Raw genomic sequence first — 14839 nt, forward strand, 5'->3', positions numbered from 1 at the left:
CGTGCCTTTGAGGGCGGTCCGAACGCTGCAGGCCGGCCAGGTCCCCGGCCGTCCAGGCCTGGCCTACGCTCCACTTTGTCCCTTAGCGTTTAAACGTTTCTTCCCGAATCTCAGGCCCTCAGCTACCTGCAGGTAAGACTCGGCCGGGCCTGGGTTCCCTTACTCTCCCAGTCTGTGATGAATTGCTTTGACTTCTGACACCTCGTATGAAAACTGCACGTGCAGTCTGATTATTTTGCAAGACTGAGGCTTGAGGGTGCGCACTCCTGACGGGAGGCCGAGAGTGGAAACAGGTGTTGCCCGAAACGAAGGAGTGGGGACTTACGTCTACATTTTGGCGCTGACTTTCAGGTTTCGTCGAGAGCCGGCTGAAAATTTTGAACCTAAGTAAACCTCAATCCGGAGGACCTAGCGGTAAGGTGGGCGCTGTCTATTGAAGTGATTAGCAATAAAGCAAAGGTAGTGAGTTGATTCGGTTTTCTCTCAAGTGTCTTTATTTTCCTATTCTTCTGGCACCCCAGAGGTCTGGCTGATCCACAGGCAATCTTGGAAAAGGGTAGAGACATGAAAACGGAAGCTCGTTACCAGTGACTTCTCATGTCTTGGGATTGCCTTCTCCATTTCTGCCCGTAATTTTTTTTTTTTTTTTTTTTTTTTTTTTTTTTTTTTTGAGACGGGAGTTTTGCTCGTTTCCCAGGCTGGAGTGCGATGGCACAACCTCCGCCTCAAGCGATTTTCCTGCCTGAGCCTGCCAAGTAGCTGGGGTTACAGACGCCCACTACCACGCCCAGCTAATTTTGTATTTTTAGTAGAGACGTGGTTTCTCCATGTTAGGCTGCTCTCAAACTCCTGACCTCAGGTGATCTGCCCACCTCAGCCTCCCAAAGTGCTGGGATTACAGGTGTGAGCCACCACGCCCAGCCAAATACTGTTTTTCATGCCTTTTACCCCAGGGTGAGTCCAAAAAGGCCTTTGAGATTTGTGGAGGGAAGTTGACACCACCTAGGGGTCCCATGTGCCTCCCCAGGGAGGCAGCCATGGGCCATGGAGAAATGGTACCCACACACCTGCTGAGGGTTCTGGGCCTTGCTGAGTTTCTCAAACTCCAGCATCCTGCTCTAGAAGTGGATGTTTTTCAACAGATGAGACAGACGCTCCAGAAAACAACTTTATTCACTAGGACTGAAAACAAAGGCTTGCAATCAAAAGGCCAAATTGAGTGCAAGGTGGAGCGTGCTCGTAAATCACAGACCTCAGCTGTGGCCAGGCCGGGCTGGCAGTTGTTTCTGGTGTTTCTGTGATTTCCCACATTTTATCACAAGGCCACAGGCATCCTCCAAGGTCCCTGAGGAAGACCCTATTGCTGTTTGAGCCAGAGCCTCCTAGAGGGTGGGCCGGGAGCAGGCAGCTCCCAGGACACACAGATGCACGGTGGGCAGGCGTCCTCCCTTAGCTGCCTGAGCAGCATGTGCGGCTGAAGACATGGCTTTTCTAGGGTTAGGCACTGTGCGAGGTGCCAGCCCCAGCCGTCCCTCACCTGGGCGTGCCCAGGAGGGGGCAGCAGAGCACCGTGGCAGTCTGTCCACTTGCCGCTCCCCCTCCCGTGCGGAAGACTGCTTTTCCGCGGCGGCCAGTGTGCGGCCACGGGCTCTCAGAAGCCTGCTTGTTGGGACTGTTGCTGGGAGGAGGAAGGGACAAGGCTTGACCTGGGGCTCCTGAAAACAGACACTCTGGCGTTGGCCACTGGGCAACAAAGAAGGGCCTGGATACCCTCTGTCCAGCCTTCTAGGGGCTGGGCGGCTTCCTCCAGAGGACTGAGCTCAGCCAGGTTCAAGGGCGGCAGCAGGAGGCCCCGCGACCCTCCCTCTTAACGTAATCGTGCAGCCGGAAGCGCGGCTCGCTGGGAGCCTTCATGGAGCGCTGCCTCAACTCCCTGCGGAGTGGGGGTGACAAGGGGACACGATGGCCTGGGCTGTAGTAAGAGGGTTCAGGCCCTGGGCTGGGGGAGTCCTGGTGACTGGCAAGACTTACTTTGCTATGGCTGTGAAGGCCAAGTCCACGTTGAGGCCCGTCTTGGCGCTGGTCTCCATGAAGGGCAGTCCGTACTCCTGTAAACAGCTGCTGCCAGCCAGGTGGTGGCCTGGCGGGGACCGCCCAGGCTCGCAGCCTCCAGGGGCACCCCCGCACCACCCCCCTGCCCTGACTCACCTTGGCCAGCTTCTCCCCGTCCTCCCTCTTCACCGCACGCTCATGGGCAGAGTCCACCTGGCCCAGGCACAGGGTCTTGATGACAGCTGGCCCATGGTTGGCCCCTGCCCCCTCACCTGCCCTGCCCTGTGGCCCAGGTGAGGACAGCCGGGCCTCTCACCTTGTTCCCCAGCAGCATGAGCGCCACGTCGTGCTGGGCGTACTCGTGGATCTCGGTCAGCCACGCCTGTGGGAGGCGGCAGACCAGGCTGGGGCTCCCTGCATGGCTTGCCCCATGCCCCAGAACTTTGGCCCTCCAGGTCACACTGTAGAGGGCACCTGTCTTTATCTTATTTATTTGTATTTTTTTGAGACAGAGTCTCGCCCTGTTTCCCAGGCTGGAGTGCAATGGCTCGATCTCGCCTCACTGCAACCTCCAATTCCTGGGTTCAAGCTATTCTCCTGGGGTTCAGAGAACCTTGGGAGGGTTCAGCCTCCCAAGTAGCTGGGATTACAGGTACGCGCCACCACACCCAGCTAATTTTTTGTATCTTTAGTAGAGAGGGTTTCACCATGTTGACCAGGCTCGTCTCCCAACTCCTGACCTCGTGATCTGCCCACGTCAGCCTCCCAAGGTGGTGGGATTGCAGGTGTGACCCACCATGCCCAGCCCATTTTATTTTTTTGAGACAGAGTTTTGCTCTATTCTGCAGGCTGGAGTGCCATGGCAGTCTTGGCTCACTGCAACCTCAGCCTCCTGAGTAGCTGGGATTACAGGTGTGCCACCACGCCTGGCTAATTTTTGTGTTTTTAGTAGAGATGGGGTTTCACCATGTTGGCCAGGCTGGTCTCGAACTCCTGACCCCAGGTGAGCCGCCATGCCTGGCCAGGATACCTGTCTTTAGAAGTGATAACCCCCCGTGTACCACATAGGGAAGCCCACCTTACAGGTCCATTACGCAAAGGGTCCTGTTGAGAGAGCTGGAATGGCACTCAGGTCTGCTTGACCCACCTCCAGCCCAGAAGGCTGTTATTTCCCCCGCCCCGCTCTCAGCGGGGTCCTTTGGAACCCTGATGCCATCTACCAGAAGGAGGTTGGGATGGGTCAGGCCCTATCAGGGCCCTTTCACCCCACCAGGAAAGCCACTGACCTGGATGTTGTCAAAGGAGGCCTTGTTGGTGACATCGTAGAGCAGCAGCAGAGCTGGGGACAGAGGGCAGTGAGGACATCCACCGTCACCTGCACCCTCAGGTGCTCAGACCCCTGCCCCCCCTCTCCCCCGCCAACCAGCCCAGGTACCCAGGAGCTCACCATGAGCGTCCCGGTAGTAGGCATGGGTAACACTGCGGAACCGCTCCTGACCGGCTGTGTCCCACATCTGCAGCGACAGGCACTGGTCAGGCTTCCAGCCCCTCCCTGGTGTCCCCTGTCCCCCAACTTGCCTTCTGCCAGTCACCTTACCTGCAGCTTCACCTTCACGCCATCCACGTCCAGAACTTTGTTCTGAAACAGACAGAACCAGGCAGCTCTGGCAAGGGCCCATCCCAGCCTCTGGCCCCACTAGCTTCACTGCCTTCCAGTCTCCTAAGACCTCCCAGGTCCAGCCCAGCCCCTGCAGCCTCTGCACTATTCCTGCTTAGAGCCTCTTATGCTGACTTATTTGAACTCATGACCCCACCAGGCCTCTTACTGACACTGCCTCGGTTTCCCCATCTGCAAATGGGTGCAGTAACTAACGAGCTGCAATGCCTCAGCCTCCCCAGTAGCTCTTTTTGCTAATTTGAAAGACTCTCAGGATGGCTTGAACCCAGAAGTTGGAGGTTGCAGTCCACCATGATCACTGCTGCACTCCAGCCTGGGCAACAGAGTGAGACCCTGCCTCAAAAGAATAAAAAAATTAAAGCCACTCCTTGCTGGGATTGTCAGGGCTGGGCCTGGGCCTGTCTGACCCAAGGCAGTAACCACAGATCCCAGAACTGCGTGGCAGCGTCTCCAGCCTGGCCCTCCCAGTTAACAACTAGACATAAGGCAGGGAGTGGTCTAGCCCCAGTCCCATCAGCTGGGGTGGGGGTGGGGGACTTCAGCCGCAGTCTGAGGCCCTGGGCAGCTGGAACCTGTGCCTCGTCCCTCAGCCTGAGCTCCTGCTGTCAGTGCTTCTGGGTCTCCCGGGAACCAGGCAGGGCCATCTGCTGGGCTGCAGAGGACGCCACCTTCCCTGGCACCCTGAACAAGAGTGTGAACCAAATGGCCTCACTCACCTCTTACCACCCGCCCAAGAGCCAAGAGGGAGGTGGGGAAGTGGGGACCAGACAGGACTGGCCTGCCCCCCTCGGGCACTTCAGTCCTCACTCCATCCCAGAGGACTTGAGGGGACTTGGAACCCCCAGACGGGGTAGAGAACAGCTCTGCAGACGGGAGGGAGCCCCTTTTCCTGTCCCTGGAACAGCCCTTCCTCCATCCTCCCTCTAACTGGCTCTAATTAAAGGGTGAGAAAAATGCAAATTTAAGATTTGCTGAGGACATGCCAGCACCTCAGCATGAGGAATTCCAGCTGGTGGTGGGGGGGTTGTGGGGGCGCTCTTCACCCAAGGGCAGGGTCCTCTCCCCTAGGCAAGCCCTGGAAACCCTCGCTCAGGCTGTGCAGGGAGCACGTGTTCCTAGGGCCCAGCAAGGCCTCTGTACCAAGGCAGCACTGCTGGCCCCAAGTGGACGTGGCCCTTGACTTCCTCTGACCCATCACCCTGTGGGCAACAGTGTCCGCCTCCCCCAAGGCACAGGATATGGTCCCTGGGTAATGCCAGCCCCTGGCACAGGGCAACTAACTATGCTTGTCGGGTGCAGCCACCAGCCCAGGTGTTGGAAGGTCAAGGCGGGCAGCTTGGTGGCTAAGGCGTTCCACCTGGGGTCCAGGCCTCTTGAACCTGTCGGTACCGTGGGGATCACGGAGAACGTGCTGCTCAGGGGTACTGGCAGGACTCGGTGGGCTGATGTGGGGCCAGGCCGGGGCCTCCACTCACCCGGAAGTCGATGCCTACGGTGGAAATGAAGGTCCCCGCCAGGAAAGCGCCGTCCTTGAATCGCACCAGCAGACAGGTCTTCCCCACGCCCGAGTCCCCCACCAGCATGACCTAGGACAAGCAGGAGGGTCGGGGGGAGTCTGGTCTGCCCTGAGCTGGTCAGAAGGGGGCTGCAGGTGAGGAGCAGGAGTGGAGGGAGGCAGCCCAAGCCTGCAGGCTCAGCAGGGCCAGGGACCCCGATGGGCTGGACACCCAGCCTCTGCCTCTGAAAGGCTCGGGCCGCTCTGTCCTGCACAGTGGCCATCTTAGTCGGTGGGGAATGAGGGCAGCCACCTCCATCCCAGACCCTCCCTAACGTCCATACCCCCACACGGTGGACAGCATGCTTCCTCTGGGAGGGGAGCAGGTGGGGTGGCAGCTGGGTACCTCGTAAGAGACTTGGGGAGGCCTCTGCCGGGGGCTTCTCCACATCCCAGTAGGGACATGACCCCAGCAAGGCTCAAGAGGAATTTGCCCCATTAGGATCAGATCTCCATCTGAGGAGGGACCTGGGCCAAGTCTGACGTTGGGGGGGAGGTGCAGGTGGGGGGCAGTCAGGCCTTCTCCCCGAAACCTGTGCTACCAAACCCAAAGATGGTCCTCCCAGCCCCCTGCCAAGTCCACACAGCCTCTGCCTTGGTCTGGAGCCCCAGGGTTCCCCATCCATCTGGCAAACCTCTTCCCCCCAGCAAAAAAAAAAAAAAGCCCACAGCCGCTGGGTTGACGGACGGCAGCATATGGGAGATGGTAAGACCCAGGCGGCGGCCAGGGCATTGGGGTGCGGGACGCAGGCACTGATGGTCGCTGGACCCTTGTGCCACCATGCCACCTGGGGGTGGGGGGCAGGCCGTGCCAGCTGTTGGATACCCCACACCTGGGGTGGACAGCTGTGTGTGTGCACGATGCACCGTGCAAGCCCCACGGGGTTCCTCCCGCGTCGGCTCCGCGCCCTGGGGCCGCGTGCCCTGCACCCCCTCTCCGACCCCCAACCATTGGCTCAGGCCGGGCGCCACCTGCTGCACTGGCCTGGGGGGGCGGGTGCCTGGCTCACCTTGAAGGCGACGTCGTAGAAGTCGCCACCGCCGCCAAGCGAGGGCCGACCGGGCTGCAAGGGTCCGTTGGGCGGCGCGTCGGGGCCAGAACGCACAGTCCCGGAGCGCGCCGGTCGGGCCCCGTTGGCGGCGGGCAGCGTGGAGGCAGCGGGGGTGCTGGCCCCTTTGCTCTTGGGGGTCTTCTTCCTGGACATGGCGGGCGGGCGCTCAGTGTGCTCCCGCTGCAGCCGCAGTGCCCCGGGCCGTCCCGCTTCCCGCGCCCGCCGAGCCCGACCCAGACCCGAACCCTTCCCCCGGCGGCGGCGGCGGCGGCGGCGGCGGCATCATCATCCCGGGCGCCCGGCTCGCGCCCCGCCCCCGCCGCTCCACGGGCGCGCAGCCACTCAGGCCCGGCCTCCCGCCGCCGCAGCCAATGCCGTGCGCGGGGCGGGGACATGCAAATACACCCCCGCTCGGGGCGGGGTCAGGAGGTCTGGGGGCCCCGTCCCGCCCACTACCACGACCCCTCCCCGGGACTGCCTCGGGGCCTGGAACCAGCTGTGGGGTGGCGGGCCTGGGCCAGGAGTCACCCCAGGATCCTGAATCCCCTCTGCTGGCTGCACACCACCCCAGCCTAGTGACCCCCAAACTGGACCGCCAGACCTGGGAGGAGGGAGTGTCCTGAGATGTGGGTGCTGGGGCAGAGGGCCCGCATGGACGGGCACCGCAGGCTTCTGTCTCCTTAGCCCCAGATGCCTAGCGTTTGGCCCGCTGCCCTTCACTGCTCTGTCCCCTCCAGGGTAGGCGGGTCCAGGAAGCTCCAGCCCTGGCTTGGCAAACACACCAGGCTGCTGGGGCAGGCGCCCTGGGCTCAGGTGACAGCTGGTCACCGGGAGGACACAGCGGGCGCGGCCATCTCCCCCACAGCTTCTGCCTGCTGCCCACACCTGGGGATCTGCGGGAAGGAGGAAGTCATTGTTGCCGCCAGCCCCCGGCCCCCTGGGGGTCCCCTCCTACACGACTCTGCCCTCAGCGTCTGAAAGGTGGAAGGCAGAGGCCCCTGCCCAGGCTGTGTGGCTGGCCCCTTGTCCTTCCCCTCCAGGTTCGGACCTTCAGGTGGCCAGGGCTGATTCTCCAAATGCTAAGCTGGTCCCTGACAGACCCACCTCCCCAACCTGGGCTGCACTGGAGCTCTGTCACCCCCTCTCACAGAGAAGGTGGGACTGCAGTGGTCAGAGCTGGGGCACAGAGGTGCAGAGGGTTGGTGTCCTTGGCATGTGGGGGCTTCTTGGTGTTTCTCTGGGAGCTGGAGAGATGACCTGGCTGTCCCCGGAGACCTGACAGCTGTCACCAGGACCTTGGGCCCTTCAGAGGCCTGAGCCCTCCCAGCTGGCAGTGCCCAGAGTCCAAACAATTGGCTGCCTCTCGGGTCAGAGGCCTGAGAAAACACAGATGGAGGGGCAGTGCCCAGCAGAGTGATTCCTCGAGAGGGCCTGGCAGAGGCCGTGGAAGCCTGCCCTACAGCAAGCACTGTTGTGTGCCAGGCACATGACCTCTTCAAAGTTATCCTGCAAGGTGGGTACTGCCCTCAGTGTCCAGATGGGGAAACCGAAGCCCAGAAAGGCAAGGAGGGCTGTGCAAGGTCAGCAGGCTGGGAAGGGCAGAGCTAGGATTTCTTCCCGGGAACTCCAGCTCCAGAGAACGTAAACTGTCCCGTGGCAGAAATCCCTGCAGACGGCCGGGCGCGGTGGCTCACGCTTGTAATCCCAGCACTTTGGGAGGCCAAGGCGGGCGGATCACGAGGTCAGGAGATCGAGACCATGGTGAAACCCCGTCTCTACTAAAAATACAAAAAATTAGCCGGGCGTGGTGGCGGGCGCCTGTAGTCCCAGCTACTCGGAGAGGCTGAGGCAGGAGAATGGCATGAACCTGGGAGGCGGAGCTTGCAGTGAGCCGAGATCGCGCCACTGCACTCCAGCCTGGGTGACAGAGCAAGACTCCGTCTCAAAAAAAAAGAAAAAAAAAAAAAAAAAAAGAAATCCCTGCAGACTTAATCGCCAGGAACCTGGCAGAGCTAGGGGGCAAACCAGGAAGCCCTCTCAGAACCCTTCCTTGTCTCACTCCTCTGGCCCCCCACCTCTTCCAGACCAACCCCCAGTGTGTGTGCACTGGGCCTGGGCAGAGGCATTTAGCTTCTGCAGCTGCAGCCCTGGGGACTCCAGGTGTCCACCCGCTGCAAGGCCTCTTTCAGGATGGCTGGCCCAGGGTCTGAGCTGGGGGCCTCAGCAGCTGCTGTGCACTGGCCCCAGGGTCCTGGGCAGTGGACTCCCAGTCCAGTGGACCCCGTCCTGCCAGCTGCCGCTCAGGTGCCCCCAGGGCACGGGCAGCAGGAGGAGTTGGGTGCAAGTAGGGCATCCTGCAGGGGGAGGAGTGCAGATGGGGCCCCCAGGAAGAGAAGGAGGCAGGCATGCCGGAGAAAGTGGGAGGCCAGGCGGGGAGGGGAGCCTTGAGAGAGCAGAGGAAACGGGCTGGCGCTGGCAACCTTTAAAATTAGGAGAGTTTACGTAAAAATGCACGTCTCTGGTTTCTCCTGAAAATGGGGAGCTCTGGGTGCCTGCATCACAGACCCCTCTCTCGGCTTCCAGCAGACCTTGGAATCTTTGATCATGACGTCTCTTGGTTGCTGTGTTTGCCATCTGTTTCACTTTCTGGAGTGTAAGCTCTCTGGGCACAGGAAGCAGCTTGTCTTGGTCACTGCTGTACCCAGCAGCCAGCTCTGGGCCTCCATAAGCAGTTATTAAATTGGTGAAAGAGGCCAGGTGTGGTGGCTCATGCCTGTAATCCCAGCACTTTGGGAGGCTGAACAGGCAGATCACTTGAGGCCAGGAGTTTGAGACCAGCCTGGCCAACATGGTGAAACCCCGTCTCTACTAAAAATACAAAAATTAGCCAGGCATGGTGGCATACGCCTGTAATCCCAGCTACTCAGGAGGCTGAGGCAGGAGAATCGCTTGAACCCAGGAGGAGGAGGTTGCAGTGAGCTGAGATTGTGCTGTTGCATTCCAGCCTGGGTGACAGAGCGAGACTCGGGGGAAAAAAAAAAAAAAGAAGGAAAAGAAAAAGAAATGTGACTTAGAAACACAGGCCTCACTTCAGGAGGACATGTCCTTGCTAACAAAGATTTAAGACAAGTGTGATCCGTAGTGAGGGCAAGGCTTTTGGAGGAGGGAGGGTTTGCACTGGGCTTTGAGGATTGAGCTAGAGTCTGACATAAGAGACAAAGACAGTCGCCAGGTGGAGGGAGTGAACATGCATAGGCTGAGAGCACTAGGAGGTGGGCACTTTGCGCCAAGGTGGCCAAAGTGTGGCCCAGTTCCCTGGAGGAAACGGGAGGTAATCAAGCTGGTAAGGTAGGACGGGGTCAGCTGGGAAGGGAAACCTGAGTGTTATTCCTAGGAGCCTGGAAATGGTACAGCGGGAAGTAGAGAGCTGTGCGTGGCTTTTGAGCAGAACAACAGAGGACGCTGTGCTACAGGAATATTGGGGACTGGCAGGAGGGGATGGACGGTGGAGCCTGTAGGCCTGGAGATGAGATTGATGGGGGTTGCAGTCACCCAGGGGAGGGGTAATAGGAACAGAGAGGACCTTCAGAAAAGAAGCTGGAGGCCTGGAGGCAGGGAAGGGAGGGTCAGAGTCCATGCCCATGGGCAGAGACCAGTGGGATACTGCGGTGAATTAAAGATGGATTAAACCCCAGCAATTTGGGAGGCCGAGGCAGGCGGATCACCTGAGGTTGGGAGGTCGAGACCAGCCTGGCTAACATGGAGAAACCCCGTCTCTACTAAAAATACAAAATTAGGCAGGTGTGGTGGCTGGCGCCTGTAGTCCCAGCTACTTGGGAGGCTAAGGCAGGAGAATAGCTTGAACCCAGGAGGCGGAGGTTGTGGTGAGCCAAGATCACGCCATTGTACTCCAGCCTGGGCAACAAGAGCGAAACGTGGTCTCAAAAAAAAAAAAAAAAAAATGCCGGGCGCGGTGGCTCATGCCTGTAATCCGAGCGCTTTGGGAGGCCAAGGCGGGCAGATCATGAGGTCAGGAGATCGAGACCATCCTGGCTAACATGGTGAAACCCTGTCTCTACTAAAAATAAAAAAAAATTAGCCGGGCATGGTGACGGGCGTCTGTAGTCCCAGCTACTCGGCAGGCTGAGGCAGAAGAATGGTGTGAACCTGGGAGGTGGAACTTGCAGTGAGCTGAGATCGCACCATTGCACTCCAGCCTGGGTGACGGAACAAGACTCCATCTCAAACAACAACAACAAATAAAACTAGAACAGGCGGCCAGCGAGGACAAGATGGGGGCCAGTGAGGGCTAGGTGGGGGGCCAACGAAGGCAAGGCGGGGGCCAGCGAGGGCAAGGCGGGGGCCAGCATGGTGGCAAAGTTCAGCAGAGAGGCTTTGGGATGTCCAGATTCTTGGCATCTTCAGACCTGGAGAAGAGAGGAGTCCTGTGGGCCAGGGCAGGTCCCTGAGACAGGGTCTGAGGTTGAGATGGGCCCTGGGAGCTGGGGGTGGAGAGTGAGGCCCGTGTTCCCCTGGGAGGGGTGCTACAGCCCTCCGCCCTTCTGGTGCAGAGCTGGCTCTGCCAGGGAGGGGAAGGTCTCCTCGGGTTCCTGTCCTCGAGGGGAGAGAGCGCCCTGGGTCTCCTTGGGGCCTTGCTCTGGGACTTTTCGCTCCTGTTACCCTCTGACGGCCCGGCCCGCTGGCACCCTCACACCATGCCCTCTAACTCCTGCCAGTTACTTCTGACTGTCCTGGGTGTCTGGAGGGATGTGTGCTGGGAGCCCCCAGCCAGAACGACCCCTGGGACCCATGGATCAGGACAGTCTCTTTCTGGTCCCCATTTTCCAGCCTCTTCCCTACACTCTGCCCCCAGAGTGGGGCCCTCATGCTGGTCCTTGTGTGCCAGGAGAGAGGGTGCAGGCACGAGTGAGGCTTCCTCAGGCTTCCAGACTCTGCCTGGAGCCCCACCCTCAAGGGAGCCTGCCCTGGCTCCTCCTGCCCCACTTCTGGCTCCCTGGATGCTCTCCAGCCCTTCCCCAGTGGCTGCATGGCCGCTGTACCAGCCTGTGGGCCTCCTGAGGACCGGGCCCTGTCCTGCCTACTCCTGTTCCCGCCAGGCACTCCAGGGAGAGCTCTGTGGCTGAGCAGCAGAGAGCTGGGCTGGACTTCAAGGGGCTCTTAGCAAGCCAGGGAGTGGCAAAGCCGCCACGGCCTGTGCCCCCAGGGCACCTCCCAGGACCATCCTCTGGAGCTCAGTGGCCTGTGCCCTCCGCGGGGTCCCCGGCTTGCTATGTGTCCCTGGGCATGTGGCATTCCCTGTCTGGGCCTGCTCCCCTCTGCATGAAATGAGGGGGCAGGAGGAGCCGATCTCTGAGGTCCCTTCCAGCTCAAACATCTTATGTTCTATGAAATCCGTGTGAACGTTGCCATGGAGACGTCGGAGGAACTGCGGCAGCACTGAACGCGACTTCCACCCGAGAGAGGAGCACTGAGTCACCCCAGCACGTGGGTGACATCACAGGTAAGCTCTCCCCAGTGTCCAGGTGTGCAGCAGTCTGGTGTCCTCCTGAGAGGTCACCCCCCTTCAGCCTGCTCACCATGGTGGCCCTGAGGCCCTACCCGGCAGGTCGTGACAAACAGGTGTCCATCCCTGCCCGAATGGGGACCCTTTGTCTGTTGCTTGCAGATGTGACCACAGTGATTCAGGTGCTCCCAGATGGGAAGGCGGCAGAGGTGATCTGCCACACAGATGATGAGCTAACGGGGGAGTCATGTGCACCTCTGTGGCTGACACAGCAGTATCCTTGCTCCTACAGAGCCAGTTGCCTGCTCTCAACAGGGCTGGATTCCTGTGCCTGAGCTCAGTGAGGGCGTCCGCTTAGCCATTGGAGGAGGCAGCATCAGGGCTCCTGGCTGTAGGCTCTCCTGGCAGCCTCAGAGTGACACACATCGCCTCACAGCAGGTGCAGGGATCCCTGTCGATGAACAAAACAGACCCCTGCGTAACCATAACAATCACTGACTACCCCGCACCGCGCCAAGTGCTTTCCTTGCAATGTTTCTCTCTCTTTTTTTTTTTTGAGATGGAGTCTTGCTCTGTCATTCAGGCTGGAGTGCAATGGTGCAATCTCGATCTTGGCTCACTACAACCTCTGCCTACCAGGTTCAAGCAATTCGCCTCAGCCTCCCGAGTAGCTGGGACTACAGGTGCCCGCCACCACACCCAGCTAATGTTTGTTTTTGTATTTTTAGTAGAGACAGGGTTTCACTGTGTTAGCCAGGATGGTCTGGATCTCCTGACCTCGTGATTCACCTGCCTCAGCCTCCCAAAGTGCTGGGATTACAGGCGTGAGCCACTGCACCCTGCGTTTTTTTTTTTTTTTTTTTCTTTTGAGATAGGGTCTCACTCTGTTACCCAGACTGGAGTGCAGTGGTGCGGTCCGACTCATTGTAGCCTCGAACTCTTGGGTTCAAGCAATCTTCCCACTTTAGTCTCCCAGCAATTTTTTAGTTTTTTTTATAAAGATGAGGGACTCACTATTATCCAGGCTGGTCGTGAACTCCTGGGCTCAAGGGATCCTCCCGCCTTAGCCTCCCAAGATGTTGGGATTACAGGCGTCAGCCACCGCGCCCAGCCTTGTTTTCTAAGAGTCTAAATTAAATTACAATTATCCGATTCTTCCACATTTGTTGGAAGTTGTCCACAAAAAGATGTGAATTAAGTGTCTTTTCCTGACATGGCTTTTGATATGTTTTCAATGTGTTCTTTTGTTATTGGTCTATTTGGGCTTTTAATTTTTTCTAGAATTGGTTTTTACAGTTTGTAACATATAAGCATCTCATATAGATTTCAAAAATATAGGCAAACAATTGCACATAATTTTCTTTTATAATTTTTTAACTTTTTTCATCTCTGTGAATAAACCTTCATTCTTCATCTGAATGTCTCATATTTTCTTTTTCTCTCTCCTTTTCTCTCTTTCAGTCACACTTACCAGAATTTTTTCCTAGAAAAATCTCAGCAACTATATCTATTAAATAGCTCGATTTTATTCATCAATTCTACTCTTTCTTTTAAAGTAACTAATTTCTGCTCCTTACTTTCTAATTTCCTTCTATCTTTTTTGGGTGGGTTTATTTTACAGGTATTTTTCTAGAATGTTGAAATAAATACTTAATTTATATATTGGTTTGATTCTTCATGCTGACTAACAAAAACAAATGATGTTATCCGTTTCTCTCCGTGTACAACTTTGACTGCATCCCCATAGATTCTCTATGATGTGTGCTCATTACTATTCTTTTCTTTTTTTTTTTTTCTTTTTTTTTTTTTTTTTTTTTTTTTGAGACGGAGTCTCGCTCTGTCGCCCAGGCTGGATACAGTGGTGTGATCTTGGCTCACTGCAAGTTCCACCTCAAGGGTTCAAGTAATTCTCCTGCCTCAACCTCCCTAGAAGCTGGGATTACAGGCATGTGCCCCCATGCTCTGCTAATTTTTGTATTTTTAGTAGAGACAGGGTCTCACCATGTTGGCCAGGTTGGTCTTGAACTCCTGACCTCTGGTGATCCGCCTGGCTTGGCCTCCCAAAGTGCTAGGATTACAGGCATGAACCACCCCACCCAGCCTATTCATTTCTATATGCTCTAATTTTTATTTATTTATTTTTTGAGACAGAGTCTCACTCTGTTGCCCAGATTGGAGTGCAATGGCATGATCTCAGCATGCTGCAACCTCCACATCCCGGGTTCAAGTGATTCTCCTGCCTTAGCCTCCCAAGTAGCTGGGATTGCAGGTGTGCACCCCCACACCCAGCTAATTTTTGTATTTTTAGTAGAGATGGGGTTTTGCGATGTTGGCCAGGCTGATCTCGAACTTCTTACCTCAAGTGATCCCCCCACCTCGGCCTCCCGCAGTGCTGGGATTACAGGCATGAGCCATCATACCCAGGCATTTATTTTATTTTTTGAGGGGGTAGACAGGATCTCTCTGTGTCTGTCACCAGGCTGGAGTGAATGGCACATATTTAAAGTATAGAATTGGATAAGTATTGACGTATCTCTACATCCATAAAACCATGTGGGTGTATGTCAATCAAGATAAGGTACACATCATCACTTCCCTTTTTTAATTTATATATATATATATATATATTTTTTTTTTTTTTGAGACAGAGTCTCACTCTGTCACCCAGGCTGGAGTGCAGTGGCGCGATCTCGGCTCACTGCAAGCTCCGCCTCCCGGGTTCACGCCGTTCTCCTGCCTCAGCCTCTCCGAGTAGCTGGGACTACAGGCGCCCGCCACCACGCCCGGCTAATTTTTTGTATTTTTAGTAGAGACGGGGTTTCACCGTGGTAGCCAGGATGGTCTCGATCTCCTGACCTCGTGATCCGCCCGCCTCGGCCTCCCAAAGTGCTGGGATTACAAGCGTGAGCCACCGCGCCCGGCCTATTTATATATTTTTTGAGACAGTATCTCACCCTGTTCCCCAGGCTGGAGTGCAG

The 14839-nt window shown here is 57.2% G+C and overlaps 1 protein-coding gene and 1 non-coding gene across 5 annotated transcripts; one reads left to right on the forward strand and one right to left on the reverse strand.

Moving 5' to 3' along the window:
* Positions 1-169: 169 nt before the first annotated feature.
* On the forward strand, positions 170-252 carry LOC129463320 (small nucleolar RNA SNORD60). Its single transcript, XR_008651114.1, has one exon. It is a non-coding gene; the product is annotated as a small nucleolar RNA SNORD60 (small nucleolar RNA).
* A 903-nt stretch (positions 253-1155) lies between these two features.
* Positions 1156-7054, reverse strand: RAB26 (RAB26, member RAS oncogene family). 4 transcript variants are annotated; one of them, XM_055241007.2, is made up of 9 exons: positions 6939-7054; positions 6296-6482; positions 5206-5316; positions 3650-3691; positions 3500-3566; positions 3339-3391; positions 2369-2434; positions 2032-2265; positions 1156-1933 (listed from the first exon to the last, which is right to left on the reverse strand). In XM_055241007.2, the coding sequence occupies exons 3-9, from the start codon at positions 5311-5313 to the stop codon at positions 1868-1870; spliced, it is 636 nt and encodes a 211-aa protein (XP_055096982.1). In that variant the 5' UTR covers positions 5314-5316; positions 6296-6482; positions 6939-7054; the 3' UTR covers positions 1156-1867. The 4 variants fall into 4 exon arrangements, with proteins under 4 accessions (XP_055096982.1, XP_055096979.1, XP_055096978.1 ...); XM_055241004.2 differs by lacking the exon at positions 6939-7054 and having other exon boundaries at positions 2032-2108; positions 2209-2265; positions 6296-6659; XM_055241003.2 differs by lacking the exon at positions 6939-7054 and having other exon boundaries at positions 6296-6666.
* Positions 7055-14839: the final 7785 nt, after the last annotated feature.

The sequence above is a fragment of the Symphalangus syndactylus genome, chromosome 14 (genome assembly GCF_028878055.3).
Source record: "Symphalangus syndactylus isolate Jambi chromosome 14, NHGRI_mSymSyn1-v2.1_pri, whole genome shotgun sequence".
In the NCBI taxonomy this organism is placed as follows: domain Eukaryota; kingdom Metazoa; phylum Chordata; class Mammalia; order Primates; family Hylobatidae; genus Symphalangus; species Symphalangus syndactylus.

Coding starts and splice junctions, on each gene's coding strand:
- RAB26 (XM_055241003.2), bottom strand. CDS start 6,490: ATGTCCAGGAAGAAGACCCCCAAGAGCAAAGGGGCCAGCACCCCCGCT. Junction 5,317..6,295: donor TCTACGACGTCGCCTTCAAG/GTGAGCCAGGCA, acceptor TGCTTGTCCTAG/GTCATGCTGGTGGGGGACTC. Junction 3,692..5,205: donor CCGTAGGCATCGACTTCCGG/GTGAGTGGAGGC, acceptor TGTCTGTTTCAG/AACAAAGTTCTGGACGTGGA.